General features: G+C 39.5%; 1 protein-coding gene across 5 annotated transcripts; it reads left to right on the top strand.

Annotated features, from left to right (window-relative positions):
- Positions 1-827: 827 nt before the first annotated feature.
- On the top strand, positions 828-17,137 carry cd276.S (CD276 molecule S homeolog). 5 transcript variants are annotated; one of them, XM_041587662.1, is made up of 9 exons: positions 828-1,210; positions 4,401-4,465; positions 6,677-7,024; positions 7,753-8,049; positions 8,216-8,356; positions 8,518-8,556; positions 13,233-13,268; positions 14,379-14,465; positions 16,125-17,137. In XM_041587662.1, the coding sequence occupies exons 2-9, from the start codon at positions 4,426-4,428 to the stop codon at positions 16,148-16,150; spliced, it is 1,014 nt and encodes a 337-aa protein (XP_041443596.1). In that variant the 5' UTR covers positions 828-1,210; positions 4,401-4,425; the 3' UTR covers positions 16,151-17,137.
- The last annotated feature ends 236 nt before the right edge of the window (positions 17,138-17,373 follow it).

The following is a 17,373-nucleotide window of genomic DNA, read 5'->3' as shown; positions in this document are numbered from 1 at the left end:
TGCCGGCAGCTCTGCTTCCATATTCGTAGCTTATCCAGGCATGAACCGTGAACTGTTACAAACTGTTACTTTAGTTTATACATTTCATTACATTGTAAACTCCACTTGCACAGGGACTGATGTGAATGATGTATACCCCTGGTAAGGTGCTGCTGAAAGTCTTGCTACTACAAATAAAGAATAATAATGTTAATGTGTTTTTGAGCACTCTAAATGGATTTGACAATACACTTCTTACTTAAGCATGAACAGCATTCTTTCCAACTGAACCTGACGCTCCCACTTTATAGACAGGGAAGGAACTGGGCCAGGCTGAAAATGTGAGCTACTAGGTACATAATATATAGGCATATAATACACAAAAGCCATGAATATCTTGTAAATGATATCCTTATAAACGGTGAGTTCTGATGTCATCAGTTATAAACGGTGAATTCTGATGTCATTTCTGTCACATGACTCACTTAAATGTGTGTATTATAATAAAGTACCCCCAGTTGTAAAATATGAGGATATTAGAAGTTACCTTGGAGTTCCAAGGCCTCGTGTTTTTATATGGTCATGAAACTCCTCTGTAACTTATAATATCCTTATATTTGACAAGAGGGGGTACTTTATTCACTAAAATGAAATGTTCATATTCCACTTTAATCTAAGGAAACCAGCAATTGTGGTCCCTTGGAGATGTGCTGATTGCCAGTGTCCACAGAGTAATTTCCTTTCAGGCGGGTCATGTGAACTTTTATAATTATACATGTATAAATTAAATACATTCATGTCGGTCACTGACTCCCTGTAGTTTCTGACAGGCTGAGCTCTCTGTCTCCAGTTCCCGCCCTCCTTCGTCCTCTTCTATACTCTCGTTCTCTGTGGAAAAAAAGAAGTTCAGTATCGTGTGCTGCTCATTTATTGCTGAATTAGTGCTTTATAGGTCATTTGACTCTGCAGGTTTGGGGAGGCTTCATTAGTAATTGCCCCTGGGCGGCAGCTCTAGTCGGAGCGAGTAAATCGCCAACTCCCATTATCCCATACCCCGACTGATCTTAGCTCCTTGCAGCCAATGGGAAGAGTGTAGCTCTCCTGCGTTCAGTGGCAGTGTTATCCACAGGAGGGGGAAGAACGATCATGGAGTCCCCTCTGAGTGGGAGGAAGTGAGCGTTTCCTGTGGTGTCTGGTGGCCAGTGGAGCCCTCTGTGCCGGACATTTTCTGGTGAGCATTTATAGGAGCGGGAGGGAAGGGAGCTGCTGCTACAAGGCGAGTACGTGAAACAGTTACATGGAACTACTCAGTTGCTGCTGTATTGTCCGCTTACCGCTTTGAACCCAGAGACCTGCAAGGTATGTCCTAATAACAAGATTCACCGCTGGATCGTTTTATAGGGTGAACTGAAGGGGCCCGAGTCTGTCGGACTATTTGTGTGGCGTTTCTTTGTTTGTGGGTTGCGCACGGGGCACATGACGTGGGAGTGTTGGAACAATAGTACAAACTTCTATTAAATCTAAAACATCTCCCAGGCCCCGAACTGCTATTGGAACCTTGACATTTATTCGGTGTATTACATCATGTCGTTATCACTGCTGTCATTATTATACACCTAATCATTTGGTTGTAGCTCAGTGATTGAAAGGAAGGAGAAGACCGTGGGTTTGTTGTGCACAAGGGTGTAGTCCTGTGTGTGTGCCACATCCATTGCTCTTTATATAGTGTCACATTAGTAATCACGTGGAATGTCTTCATCATACTTCCCTACAGTACAGCCAACATAGAAATCTGCCTGCTGTGTTCTACTTGCTGCCTTTCCCATTCACTACCTCCAGGCCTTTGTTCTAGCCAGTGTTCTTAGTGTTGTGAGCTTTGTGAAAAAGATACAGACTGTATGCTAATCCCAGTCATGGCCTCCCAACATCTGGATCTGTACCCAGAGAGCACGCTTTGGCATACACAAATGTAACATGGCAGGGAAATAACAATTTCTGAGAAAAGGTCACATCTTTAATATCAAATTTGTCAATTAAAAGTGGCCACAGACATCTGCCTGTTTGGCGATGTCGCCAAACGAGGGGATCTCTGCCCAATATGCCCGCGTTGAAGTGGGTGACATCGGCCTGATCCGATCATGGGCCCTATCGGATCATAATGCAGGAGAACGGGCGGATTGCAGGACCGCATATAAGCAGAGATGCAGCCAACAGGATTTTTTAACCCACCCGATCGAGATCTGGCCGACCTATTGAGATATAGATCGGGAAAGCCTGTCGGATGGCCCCACACATGGGCCGGTAAGCTGCCGACTCGGTCTGTCGGCAGCGTTTATCTGCCTGTGTATGGGGGCCTTAACAGTGGCAAACACACCTCTAATATGAGTGGCAGTTAGGCAAGTTAAAAAAAGTATAAAGGTTGAACTTGATGGACGTGTGTTTTTTTTTTTTTTTTTTAAACCTAACTTGTTACTATGATTACTCTAATTAGTTCAATCTGGTTGAAAAAAGTCCAAAGTCCATCAAGTTCAACCCCTCCAAATGAAACCCAGCATCCATACACACACCCCTCCATACCTTCACATAAATGATGTATACTACTACATTAACTATAGATTTTAGTATCACAATAGCCTTGGATATTATGCGTGTCCAAGCCACTCTTAAAGGGATACTGTCATGGGAAAACATGTTTTTTTCAAAACGCATTCGTTTGTGATATATGTCAGCAGACTTCTGCACTGAAATCCAATTCCCAAAAGAGCAAACAGATTTTTTTTTATATTCAATTTTGAAATCTGACATGGGGCTAGACATATTGTCAGATCCCCAGCTGCCCCAGTCATGTGACTAATGCATTTAACATTATTAACATAATAACATATTTTCCCATGACAGTATCCCTTTAAAGGTTGTGCATTCCACAACCTTATGCTCTATATCAGTGCTGTCCAACTTCAGTATTGACCACTCCCTGTTTTTAAACCACACCCATGTTACCACAAGACCATGTCCATATTAATGGTGGTAGCACACCAAAAAAACTAATTGTTGGTGCTCACTGAAGGGATCACTTATCATCAGGGTCGGACTGGGGCCCACCGGGGGCTGCTGCCCCAGGTCCCCCTCTGGCCCCCCTGCTGCGCCGGTGATGAGTGGTGTAACTACTGAGTAGCAGCAGGTACCAGTGCCTTGTGCTAGGGTCGACATATGTCCTGCTGCCTGTTCAGACTTCCAATGTGTGTCTGTGGGTTATTGACTGTGAGTTTGAGTAGATATAACATTTCCTCCCATAAGGGAAGGTAGAAATCTCTTTTTTGCTGGAGAGGAAATGGATATAATTATTTTTATAGTAATTAATTTCAGGCAGATTTAAACACTTTGTATACTGAGGAAAGTATCCCTTTAAAGGGGAAGTTAAAGGTGTCAGATATTTATGGATTTCCAGGCCCGGATTTGTGGACAGGCCACCAAGGCCTGGGCCTAGGGTGGCAGGATTTTAGGGGACAGCATGCTGCCCAACCACACCCACATTGGTTCAGGGACACTGGGGATGTGCAAGAGATATGATCGTTTTTTAAATTTCCTGTGCGCCAATCCCTATTGCTCCTGTCTCGATTATGAAAATTTGAGCGAATAGAAGGGTGGGGACTGGGGTTACGAACGGCAGTGGGCCTAGGGGCACCAGCTATGTAAATCTGGCCCTGTGGATTTCTACAGAGGTCTAGAATAAAAACCAAAAAAAAAAAAAACTAGTTTGTAGGAGTTGGATAAATATATAATGGAGTCTCATGCACATGAGGACAGTGACGCTACAACAGGGAGTGTTCTGTGTGGGTGGGGTCTAGCTTCTAAATTTGCATTGGGACTTGTAGACCTAGAATTGAACCACTGGTTCCATGCTGTAAGAGCACAGAATTGTTTGCTCTTTGGTCAATTCAAGGTAGACCTCTTGTCAGCAGCACATGAAGATATCTGTAAATTTCTGCATTTTAGTAATCTAGACAAGCTGGTGAAGGATAGATCAAAGGGAGCCTAAATGGCTGGAATGTGATGGTAAATCATTGCATATGGAATACAAGTCCCAGGAGAGACTGATTCAGTGTATGCTAAAGCAGCATACTAGGTAATAACCAGAAAGAGACAAAAGCTGCCTGGTGTGTGAGCTGTCCATCTAATGAGGGCTAGTTTCCAGGAAGCCATGGCTCTTTTTCTTTGGGACACTAAGATTTGCAAACCACCATATTGCTTTAATTTAACTTAAGTTAACACTTAAGTTAAATTTGTTTTAAACATTTTTTATATTTAGCTTCAACCTACTATAAATATTACGTTTTTATATTATTATTGGCACCATACCACCCTTTTTTCTGTTTAATTACTACCAAGTGTAAGAAGTTACCTATCCCTTGTTTTCCCAGTTCCTGATCCTATTAATACCAGAACATGGCTGCACTGTGCTTGCTACTACTTCTCTCTTTGGCTGGTAAGTCTCCCTTTTATCAGGAAAGTGTTGATGTAAAATTACATTTAACAAAGATCTTAACATTTCCCCCAAACAGTAAAAACATGCATGTAGATTAATTCGATTCTAATTACCATAGTGCGGTTGTGTGTGAATGTGATGGACCATAGACTGTAAACTGAGGTTCTAAACCCTGCAAAGTGCGGCAGAATATTTTGCCATTATATAAATACACTCGCCACCTTCCAAAACTTTTTTTCAGTTGTTTTCAGATTGTTCACTGGAAATATAGACTTTTTAAAGTTGCTTTCTATCTTTTATTTCTTTTTTTTTAAATTGAATTTTACATTTTTATGCTCCTGTTTTTGATGTCTGTCTGGCACCTCTCAGCAGCATCTGTGGAATATTAGCAATTGTATCAAATATTACAGCTGATTTTAATGAAACTTATGGATTTTGCTCTGCAGGGACAAAGATAAGAAATATTAGAAAATTGTACAGACTGCAAAATCCCCCCCCCCCCGAGAATAGAAAGACATAAGCTGCTAAAAAAAACTTACACTTCAATATTAGGAAGACGATCACAAACAGAAAATATAAAGTATTTGGAAAAAAGTCTTTATTTCTGCTGAAACCAACTAAAGTGTTGGAAGTTGAACAACCCCTTTAAAGTGATTTTATGCTAATAAAGACTAATGTCTAACATTGGTGAGTGAAGGTTTGCAAGGTTATGGTTAATATGAATCTTCCTTGGCTAAAATAATGATTTTTGTTTTGTCATATTATTTTTAGTGATGGTTACGTAGCATTAGGGGCAAATGTTAACCATAACAATAAATAGGCTGCTGGGGTTCAGTGGCGTAACTAGAAATGGCAGGAAACTCCTCCAAGGGAAAAAATGTCTCCAGAAAGACTGTCTGAAGGGAAAGAAGGAACAAAAAAATGTAATATAAGCTAAAAGGGATTAAAAGACAGACCTTGCAGTAACACCTGTTCGCATTGCCATATAGATACCGGTATTGCAGATATCTTCAATAATTTAGAAAAGCTCCGTTTTGTATAGCTTAATTTATGTCTTTTACTAGTCCTGATTTATATCATCCTGGATGTACTTGTACTCCTTAGACACCTGGCTTGGTGTTGCAGTTATGTATAATATTCAGAACAGGACCACACATTCAACATTTTTGAAATGTGCTTATATTAACCGCCATAGATGTGACACAATAAACGTATGAATGTTTCTGAACAAATTGCTTTAGCCAGCACCTTAGGTGCCCATAAGATGTATAAAAATGTACATAGATAAACCATCCTCACACTGCTTAAAGGAAAACTATACCCCCTGAAAAATGTAGGTCTCTATAAAACATATTGCATAAAACAGCTCATGTAAAACCCTGCTTCATGTAAATAAACCATTTTCATAATAATATACTTTTTTAGTAGTATGTGCCATTGGGTAATCATATATAGAAAATTGCCATTTAAAAAAAATAAGGGCCGTCCCCTGGGATCATAGGATTCACGGTGCACACAAACAAACCATACATGTTATGTCACATGAGCCAATTAACAGACAGAGTTGTGTCTTTTGCTTCCACACTTCTTCCTGTTACAGTTAGAGTTGTAGCATTTCTGGTCAGTTGATCTCTGAGACAGCACACAGACCATCACAAAATGGTGGTAAAGGACAAGATTTACTTAAATATATATACCAGTTTGGTAAGATTCTTTAATATACCATTTAATTTGATATAAACTCTCTGTTGTTTAAGTATTAATTTTGGGGGTATAGTTTTCCTTTTCATCATTCTGGTTGCTTATTAAACACCAGTCTATGGGATGAAAAGTCAGTGTAACAAAGGCCAGTCTGTCAAGTACTTCATAATACAAGAAAGTTGTATTGGCAGAGACACAACCACTTCTTATTCTGCCCCTTGTGCTCTCTGGTAGAAGTAGGTTCCTCATCACAGAACACGACCACGGAATACCGATTGCTTCCGTGGTATACACATTGTGGCCTGCTATGACGGATATTTCATTAAGCTCTGCTACATCTCTGGGTATGTTATACTCTGCATAGACATTACTAGGTACTATAACCTAGACTATTCCAGCAAAATAATGCATACATTCACATGTTGGTCTAAGTGCAATTTGGCACTGTCGTAAGTGTTAACTATAAGCAAATTTCTATAAACATCACTTTTTTATTTTAACTTACTTCAGAGGCCATTGACCTGCGTGTACCTGAGTTACCAGTCATAGGGCTGCTGGATAAAGATGTAATTTTACCCTGCTGGTTCACTCCTTCAGAAGGCTTCACCCCCAAGAATCTTAGTGTGTTTTGGAAGTTACCAAACCAGCAGCAGGATTATGGCTTTGTTCTTGGAGAGGATCTGCAAGAAAACCAATCCCCACAATATAAGGACCGCATTAGCCTTTTCCATGAAGAACTGTCCAAGGGCAACATGTCTGTGCTGCTCCAACAAGTCCGACTGACTGATGAAGGCATTTATACCTGCTTTGTTAATGTCCAAAACTCGAGCTCTGCATCTGTGAGCCTACAGGTTGGGGGTGAGTATAAGAATTGTACTGTATTTTAGATTAATTACACACTGTTGGCAAAGCATATATTTAATCATGCAGTGACATTTGTTGAACCTACTATGCTTAATTAAAAAAAACTGTCATGTTTTTTTGTCTACACTCACCAGTGACTAATTTGACTTATACTCAATATCTGATATTTTGGTTTGGTTACTTCAACTTTGGCAAAGTTGTGTCCATACAAAAGGGGGGTTGTGGGAGCACTCCTAAGGCTAAGTAAAAATGTATTCAAGTATAATGGAAGTGCTACTGACTTGACCAAATTAATCAGTGCACATTCCCTGGGCCCCTGCCTAAGTTAGGGACCACCGTGTGGGGTTTACCTTGACGTGGTATGGTGGCCTATCAACTTTATGATCATACATTTGTAACTAAAACCCCTGTCTTTGTGAACACATGCACTTGCATATATACTGAATTTCTTAGACAGGGGCCCAGGGAATGTGCACTGATTAATTTGGCAAAGTCAGTAGCACTTCCATTATAATTTAATACATTTTTACTTAGCCTTAGGAGTGCTCCCACAACCCCCTTTTGTATTAAAAGTTGTGTCCAGACAAACTATATATTACATAGATTTTCAGCATTTTTCCATTAGGCTTGGATATCTGTTGCAGAATTTTGGACAGTTATGTTTTAAAAAACATTATAACCTTTCCACTGGTGTGTTTTTTTTCTTCTGCTCCAAAATCTAGCTCCTTTCACCAAGCCAACTTTGCACTTGGAACCCAGTGAAGCTCTGAAACCTGGCGATCAAGTGACGGTGACATGTCATACCTATGATGGATACCCAGAGGCCAATATACTCTGGCAAAATGGTGAAGGACAAAACATGACCGAGAATATCACAACTTCACAGGTGGCTAATGAGAAGGGCCTGTTCCATGTCCAGAGTTCTCTTAGTGTTATTCTGGAGACAAGTGATACTTACACGTGCCTCGTATTTAATCCTGTATTGCAAGATGTGACGCATGCATCCCTTACTGTCACTGGTAAGTATGTAGCAAACCTCTCATCAAGAGTATCCAGATCCAGTGCAAATTGTCCTTGTCATGTGAACCTTGCTGCTGTAACACATTGTGTATCGAGCATTTCTGTGTTTTGTCAGTTTTTCATATGTTTGGAAGCTATGTGTTATATTTTCCTGTTTTTCCAAAGGTCAGCACCTTTCATTCCCTCCATTGGTCCTTTGGGTGACAGTGGGGCTGTCTATTTGTCTGCTATGTCTGCTTGTTGCTCTGGCTTGCGTATGCAGAAAACACCTGAAACAAACATGTGAGGAAGAACAGGAGAATGCAGGTACCATGTTCTCATGTGTTGTTCTTGTATAAAGCTGGTATTGTAATCAATTTTCATAGTGTGGACATTACAATGCTTCTGAATTTGTAACATGAGAGGATCATTGGGTGATTTGTGGCAGATATTGTCCCATTTTTGTAATATTATGTTGTTTCATGCAGGAAATGAGGAACATGAGGAAAACGGAGAACTCAAGACAGGTAAAAGCTATGCTATATGCTTTTTGTTTTCAAATTTTCCCCCTTCTATATTGTCTTTACACTTCTTGACTGTGATGCATGTGGTGATTAAAGGACATGTAAAGCCTACATTTTGCTACCATGTATATAAGTTGGGCATATCTTGCCCTACCCAAGCAACATCATTTGTACTGCATATACCCCCTCGATTTTCCAGCGCCATCACATTTTCCTAAAACAAATAGCTTTCACCCGGTGGCCATTTTCCCTCTGACACATCATCAGTAACATTGAAATCTGCAAACATGACATATATGCTGTAAAGTAGGTTTACACAGTCGCAACATACTTTGATATAAAGTTCTGCTGGGGTTGAGCACTGTAATGGTTAAGCTGAGCTCAGGAGAGGTGGTTAGGAGAAAATGTTAGACAGCTAGAGCAGAGTTTCTCTTCATCGGCTGGTAGACTAGAGGGTGTGTTTAGTAATCTGAACTGAGAAGAGCTGAGCATGCTCATAAGTCGAGTCAAACCAAATTCCTGAGGAAGGGGGCCAAGTATGTTAGAGGAGAAGAAGGATTTCTAAGTGATTAAGGGGGATGATGTAGCCTTACTGTTAACCTTTTCACAACCAGAGTGGCAATTATCTAAAGATTTCAAAGAGGCTGTTCACTGATTAAATTTTTGTTAAGGGGTTTACATGTCCTTTAAATCACAGCTTCCAATGGAACTTCACTGAAGCACATGCATCCATTCGCCATGCAAGTTATCCTCTTCCTCTGTTTTCATCCTGTTTTTTCTTTTTTCCGAAACAGGCTCAAGCTAGTGAAACAATATTTTGTTCTAATTAGCACATCAATATGTAGGCATGTTCCATATCCTTACAGACTTCCTTTACTTACATAAATGCGCATTTAAAGGAGTCGTATTGTGTGTCAGTGCGTTATACACTCTTTAATATAGAAGTGCTAAAATAAAGTAGTGTTTCGGGCTGATTTATTTAAATTTTTACAAAAAACTTACTGTGCATGGGCGGCAGCAGCACTCGGCACACTGCATTGTAGGATAGAAACCAATCAGCAGCTAGGATGACCTGATAGGAAACTAAAGCCTATATTTGCTTGTGTGACTTCAGGGCTGGGCTGTGATTGGCTAAACCCCTCCTACTGTGCTTCAGACAGGGACTGTAAGGGGCACCCTTATTTAAAACACAGACTGTGACTATAGCAGATATATAGGGAGCTCCAATAAAGGGGACATTTTAAAAATATAACCAGCGCCATACAGTGTCCATTATTGCTTAGAAAATTAGGGTGTTGCGTTTATCCTACATGTCTCCTTTAAACAATAGTTCCCCTTTCCTAACTCCTGGTTAAATATCTTTCTGAACATTCATGCCAAAGAGGTCCACAGATATAAACATCAGACGGCTACATACCAATATCTTTGCGGTGCATAGGGAGTAGAATGGTGGTCTCTCTGGACGGACGCTGCAAAGGCCTTCGACCTCAGTGGAGTGGGGGGTCATGAAGAGGTTTGGTCTGGACGACCACTTTGTTGAATGGGTGAAACTCTTATATAAAAGCCCTCAAGCACCGATTAGTGTTAATGAGGTGATGCCAAGAGATCTCCAGCTGGTCCGGGGCACCCGCCAGGGATGCCCCCTTTTACCACTGTTGTTTGCCCTGGCAATAGAACCATTAGCCATCCTAATACGCACGGCCCACAATGTAACAGGTGTGCACTTGGGGCGGATTGAGGAACGTATATCCCTGTATGCGGATGATGTGCTGCTATATCTGAACGATCCCGGGCCCTCTTTACAGGCAGTGCTTGAAATCACACAAGAATTTGGTCGATATTCAGGGCTATGTATTAACTGGGAAAAGTTGAGTACCTTCCCTGTGGATGAAGAGAGAGAGCTTAGTGATTATCCCCCTCGACATTGAAATGGGTAAACTCATTTAGATACTTGGGTATCATAATTGCAAAGGACAGCTCCAGGTATAGAGAGCTGAATCTTACATCAATCACAAACAATATGACACTTAAGCTTAAAGGGATACTGTCATGGGAAAAAAAATTTTTTCAAAATGAATCCGTTAATAGTGCTGCTCCAGCAGAATTCTGAACTGAAATCCATTTCTCAAAAGAGCAAACAGATATTTTTATATTCAATTTTGAAATCTGACCTGGGGCTAGACATATTGTCCGTTTCCCAGCTGGCCCAAGTCATGTGACTTGTGCTCTGATAAACTTCAATCACTCTTTACTGCTGTACTGCAAGTTAGAGTGATATCACCCCCTCCCTTTCCCCCCCCAGCAGCAAAACAAAAGAACAATGGGAAGGTAACCAGATAACAGCTCCCTAACACAAGATAACAGCTGCCTGGTAGATCTAAGAACAACACTCAATAGTAAAAACCCATGTCCCACTGAGACACATTCAGTTACATTGAGAAGGAAAAATAGCAGCCTGCCAGAAAGCACTTCTCTCCTAAAGTGCAGGCACAAGTCACATGACCAGGGGCAGCTGGGAAATTGACAAAATGTCTAGCCCCATGTCAGATTTCAAAATTGAATATAAAAAAATCTGTTTGCTCTTTTGAGAAATGGATTTCAGTGCAGAATTCTGCTGGAGTAGCACTATTAACTGATGCGTTTTGAAAAAAACATGTTTTCTGGTGACAGGATCGAAGAAAACAGGTACCGGCACACAGGTGCAATTCAAGTAGGGGACTTAACCCTTACGTGTTTATTAAGTCGACACAACGTTTCGGGGGCAACTCCCCCTTCGTCAGGTGACAGGATCCCTTTAAGCAGTGGGGAAATTTGCCTCTCACCTTATGGGGTAGAATCAACTTACTTAAACTGGTTTTCCTGCCTAAATTTCTCTACATTTTACATAACTCCCATATATATATATATATATATATATATATATATATATATATATATATATATATATATATATATATATATATATATATATATATATATATATATATATATATATATATATATATATATATATATATATATATATATATATATATATATATATATATATACCCCAAGCCGTTTTCCTGCGCATAGAGCAAATCCAGTCCTCGTTTATCTGGGGAAAGAAATCCCAGAGATTCTCTAAACTTAAATTAAAAGCCCCACTCAGTGAAGGAGGACTGGGCTTCCCAGACCTGTTCTGTTATTTCCTGGCTTCTCAGCTGTTTTATATAGCCTGGTGGCTCGTACCAGACCCAAACAACCCCAATTTACAATTGCAACCTACTTTGGCTGGATCTGTAGGGTACCTAAAACATATGTTATACCGGAAAATATCTGACTTGCCTGTAAAACATCCAATCCTCATCACCCCCCCATAAGGCCTGGACAGCGGCAATGCAAGCTAATCACCTTTCCAATCCACTGCTTACAGCGGATCTTCCACTATGGGGTAACTCACACCTACCCCATTTTGGGCCACTCCTAACATACATGAGGTGGCATGGGGTTGGGATTAAGAGGTTAGGAGATGCGGCACCAGAAGGACAACGCCTCACTAGGGATCAAATGATTCAGGCTAGCCCAGGGGCTCAGATTAGTTACATGAGCTACTTGCAATTTAGACATGCTTTCATAGCACAATTTACATCCAGTAAGATGGAGTTTGCTGTACCTCCCGTGTTAGAAATTCTTAAGTCACAAACCCCCCCCAAAAAAAAGGTAACCAAATTGTAAAGCAACCTGCTCTCTACGTTTCCTTCACAAACCCCCCAAAAAAAAATGGTAACCAAATTTTATAGCAACCTGCTCTCTACGTTTCCTTCACCGTTTGCCAAGGCGTACACGTCATGTCAGACTGGAATCCTGGACCTTACATTGGAGGAGTGGGAGGAATCCACCTCTAAGGTATATCAGTATCTCATTGCAACAAGGGACAGGCTAATCCAATTTAAAATAATACATCAGCTCCACATTACACCACTAAGGCTAAGTCACATGGGGTATACAGACAAAGCACACTGTCCTATAAATGTCGACAAAGGGAGGTGGGATATCGCCATATGATATGGGAATACCCCAAGGTGTATAAGTACTGGAATAGAGTGATGACTCATGTACAAGAAAAGACCACCTTCCCTAAAATAATGTCACCGCAAGTCTGTATCCTAGGAGTTGTAGATGAGGTAATCCCCTTAAATGCAAAGTGAGATCTATGGCGGAACTTACTGTTTTACACCAGGAAAGCGCTCCTTGTGATAAGTACCTTCTTTACAATTTTGGCTAGACTTAATCAATAAAAATCTACCGTTGATACAGATGACATACCTCGCTAGAGGGTGCCCTAACAAATATGAGAAAATATGGAAGGAGTGGACGGAGGCCAATTCATAAACAGCAGGGCTTCATAAAGATGTGTATTGACTCCTGACCAGAGACAAACATGGAGAAACTTGCTAATAAAATATCCATATGCACCTATTTATATGTGTTTTTATGTATAACATATAATATGTACTGGAATGAGGTCTGATATTTTTGCTATTATACTGAATACTGTGGACTGAGTTGAATGTACCTGATACCATCTCCCCCCCTCTTTTCTCTTCTGTACCCCCCATCAACTTTGAAAATAAAATAAACACTGTTAAAAGAAAAAAAAAATCTTTCTTAACAATCCTTGTTCTCTTGTGTTACAGCCATGCAGCCTCTCAAAGTGACATCACCTGGAGAGGGTAAGACTACTTCCTCAGCTCTTCCTGTCCAGGCTTGTCCTTTTCCTGTGGCACAATGTGCTATATAAACACGGATCTCCTTTATAAATGGATCATATTACAGGATGCAGATGTATGCTTTAATACTGCCATGTTAATGCTAACATTCTTCTAGAATGAGCACATTTTTGTGGTAAAATAACTCAAAATATTCTCAGTGCGAACATATTTGAGTCATCCTAACCTCATTTTGTTTAATGATTGTTTAGAACTGAAACATTTCGTTTTTTAACTTTCCCCCTATGCTTTTTAGAGGCTTAACTTGTGCCTTCGATTATACTTTTTTTTTTTTTTGCATTGCCTCTAATAATATCCAGTCAAGCCATACCATAACCTCTAGGCAAGACATTAAGTTATTATATTGGGCTATTACGCAAGGCTTAAACTGAGACTGACACAAAGGCAAGATTTAATGAAAAGGGTATTTTACTGCATTTATTCGTATCCAAATATGTTCCTGTTTTTCTGCCTTTTTTAAAATAATGCCTGAAACTGAATGTCATATTGAAGGTATAGGTATAAAAAAGGGCATCTGGCATCAGTGTTGCGACACATTATTTCTCACACTTGTTTATCATAATTTATCATAATTTGCCCCATTAAGCTTAATATAAGGTTATTGAATTCTGATTAAAACCGAGTCTATGGGATATGTCTGATTGTCAGGGGTCCAGATAATGAAACGGAGGGTTCAGCTTTGTTATTTTTATTTGCTTATGTTGCTGTTATTGATATTCCATTCTGACTTCAAGACTGCTGCCTGGTTGCTAGGGTAATTAAAGCCTTAGCAACCAGATAATACTTGTACCATCAAGACTTAAAAAAGACTTTATAAAAAAGAAAACACAAATAATAAAAGACGAAGCCTAGGTGCCGTTTTTCTCAGATTACTGCTGTCATTACATTACCTTAAAGGACTGGTAACATCAATTTTTTTTAAAAAAAAATGTGTTAGCATACAATGACAAAAAAAAACAAAGACAAATTAAACTTTGAAATTGCTTGCGCTCCTCTTTAGAAAAGGCGATCCATCGCGTGGCGCTCAATTTCTCCTCCCTGCCTTCCTTATAGGAGATAGCCAGGGAGGAGAAATCGAGCGTCGCACGATGGATAGTCCCCCTGTCACCTTTTCTGAAGAGGAGCGCAAGCAGAGTTTCGGTAAGTTATTTCTTAATAAAGACTTGGCGATTTCAAAGTTTAATTTGTCTTTGTTTTTTTTTTCGTTGTATGCTAACTAATTAAAAAAACAAAAACAAATTTGATGTTACTGGTTCTTTAACAATAGATAAAGCGTAGAGGGAATAACAGTGAAGAGGATTTTGTTGATCAACGATTTTCCAGCAAAATAAAACAGAATTTCAGATGGAGTATGCTATAATTATGCAGCTGGTTCTGCCACAGCACAGAGGGTTGCCACCTGGCCAATAAAAATAATGCTTGATGCCTAAGTTATTAATAGGGGGAATACGTAAAAAATATATAGGAAAGCCAGTATTTTTCCCAGAAAATGTGAAAACCCCTTCCACACAACACAATGGAATTATTTACTGAAATCTGAAAATTTCATACTATTTTCCTAAAACTACTTTGACCAATCACTTTTTTAGCGCATTTATGGATACATTTTCTCTAAAAAATTTGGTGCGGGAAAAGACTCCATAATATTGTGAAAAAATCTGAATCATACGATTTTTTTTCGATTATTGCCCGAAAACCATGTATTTTTCTGAAACCTATATGTGTTTCTGTATGAAACCCAGGGCAGATCATGATATCATCCAATTGTAAACAGGACATCTGTCATTGACTTCTACATGTAGACAAATACAAGCGGTCCTCTGCACTCAACCTATTATCAATATATATAGAACATTGAGACATTTTGTCATTCGACAAAGAAGGGGTTTTCATAGAGTGGAGTATTTACTCACCACATTTAGGAAGTGGCCCAGGTTCACCGCCCTGAGCCCTCGGCATGGGGAGCAGACAACCGTAAATAAATCTGTGGCAGGCATTCAAATAAAGGCAATCTTCCATCAAGTTGTATAAATCAAGTAGAAAAGATTTATTGTGTCTTAAGCATTTAGTGTTACAAACACTTAATCATAGGCTATTGAGACATTTTTAAAACCATTAGGCAGGGGTGCAATGAGGTTGTGACCTCAACCCATTATCAATATATTTAGGACATTGAAACATTTTGTACCTTAAGATACTAAGAAATGCCTTACCCTTTAAACAATACAGACCTCGACAGGTTTTTATTTGGGGTTTGATAAAATTCGAGGTTTTTTTCCCTACAAAAAATCGTGGTTTTCCCCTTTAAAACCCTGACCAGAAAAATCTAAAGTGTGGTAAATAACCCTCATAATGTTTTTTCTTTCTCTTCGTTGTAACTTCTATCCAAGGCAGTATTCTGCGTTGTAAAGCTGGGCATAGCCGCAAAGATCTAATCGTACGGATTAAAGCTGGCTCAATCAGTGTTTAGCACGTAGATGAAGGGGTTTTCCCAAAATGCATAAGTCTTATTCCACAGCAGCCACTTGAACCAATAGTGTTTTTCATTTTTGAGGTGCTGTGTCCTAACTTCTCCTTTTTAAAATGTATTCATTTTTTAAACACTGATGACAACTAGAGATACTCGGTTACCAGTACTGGTTGTTTTGTCATTGTAAGTAGGCAAGTACGAGGAAAAGTTACGTTGCATCTGGCTGTTTCCAGTCGTATGTAGGGTAGGTTATACAAAACTATTGATTAGCCTAAGCAAAATGAGAGGAACAGATATTTGATAAGTCTAACTTTCGCCCTGTCTTTCAGATGATGATGCAGAATGTTTAGAATGAGGCAGAGTGAACTTGCAGTTATCGTATGTGTATTACTCAGAAACGAAGAAGGGCTCAACTACAACACACTGGAAACGGTATAGGGTTTTTCCACAGACGAACTTCACTAAACTCATTTTCTACATCAAAGCCTTACAGGATGTCGCCTGCTGTGTCCTGCTTTTATACCTTATCAATCAATTTATTACAGTATTTCTTTTTCTTACGCTTTTTATAGGAATGTAATTGTTTTCAAAGGAGGGGGATTAATTGCACCCTCTGTTTTTAAAGGGACCTGAAACAGATTTTGGAGCAGCATATTTTAAAGCACTTTATCAGAATGGGCTAAATGGTACAGGCAACCACCTCATATCAAAAAGAATGCCAAGAATTGTGTGGAAGGTGGCAGCCCTCTTTATTTCCCGAAGACCTTTATGATTTATTGTAATAGAATTTCAGCAATTTTTATTGACTGCTTACAATGCAGAATGGTGCATATTTCTCTACAAAACCTTAAAGGTGTTCAGCAACCCACTTCCATTCTGACTGTGGATCATTGGATTAATATGAGCCATTTTGATGTTGCCAAATGTCTGAAAGATGAGGATTGCTTGAAGCAGATCTATACTGACCTGCCAAGAAGACTGATGCTCTGACTTCTCAGTACCTTGAATGGAGCTAGGGGATGTTTGTGCTACCTATTCATATGAATGAGTGAGACTATAAGAAATGTTATTTCCTTCTAAAAATCTGCTGGTCGGATAACATGAGGGAATTCACAAATGTATGCGTGCCTTAATCTTTAACCTGCCCTATCAAAAACTATGGTGCAAGATACAATTAATGTAGAAATTTTTTAAAAAAATGTGTTTATTTATTTTGCTGCAGACTCTGTTTACACTGATAAAGGCAACACAGAGCTACCACCTCGCCCTCTCTGTATGGCATTGTTACATAGACCCCTGCTACTTTCTGACAAATGCAAGTAATTAAAAGCACTGCAGATAATGTTTTGCTGTGTTCTTGTGTTAAAATTGCACACAAATACTTGAATATACTAGTAGATGTTTTGCAATGTTAATTTTTTTGTGTTTATATATGCTTTGTAAGGCTGACCTGCTAAAAACCAACACACTATTTAAAGGGGCAGTATACCCAATGTGAGGGCAATGAACAGGTCTTATGCTGACTTTAGTTTTGGCCTATTGATTTATAAAAAAAAACCAAAAAAAACTGAGCTAAAC

The sequence above is a fragment of the Xenopus laevis genome, chromosome 3S, assembly GCF_017654675.1.
Source record: "Xenopus laevis strain J_2021 chromosome 3S, Xenopus_laevis_v10.1, whole genome shotgun sequence".
Lineage (NCBI taxonomy): Eukaryota > Metazoa > Chordata > Amphibia > Anura > Pipidae > Xenopus > Xenopus laevis.
Note: the sequence above shows the minus strand (reverse complement) of the source record. Positions and strands in the feature narration are given on the sequence as shown.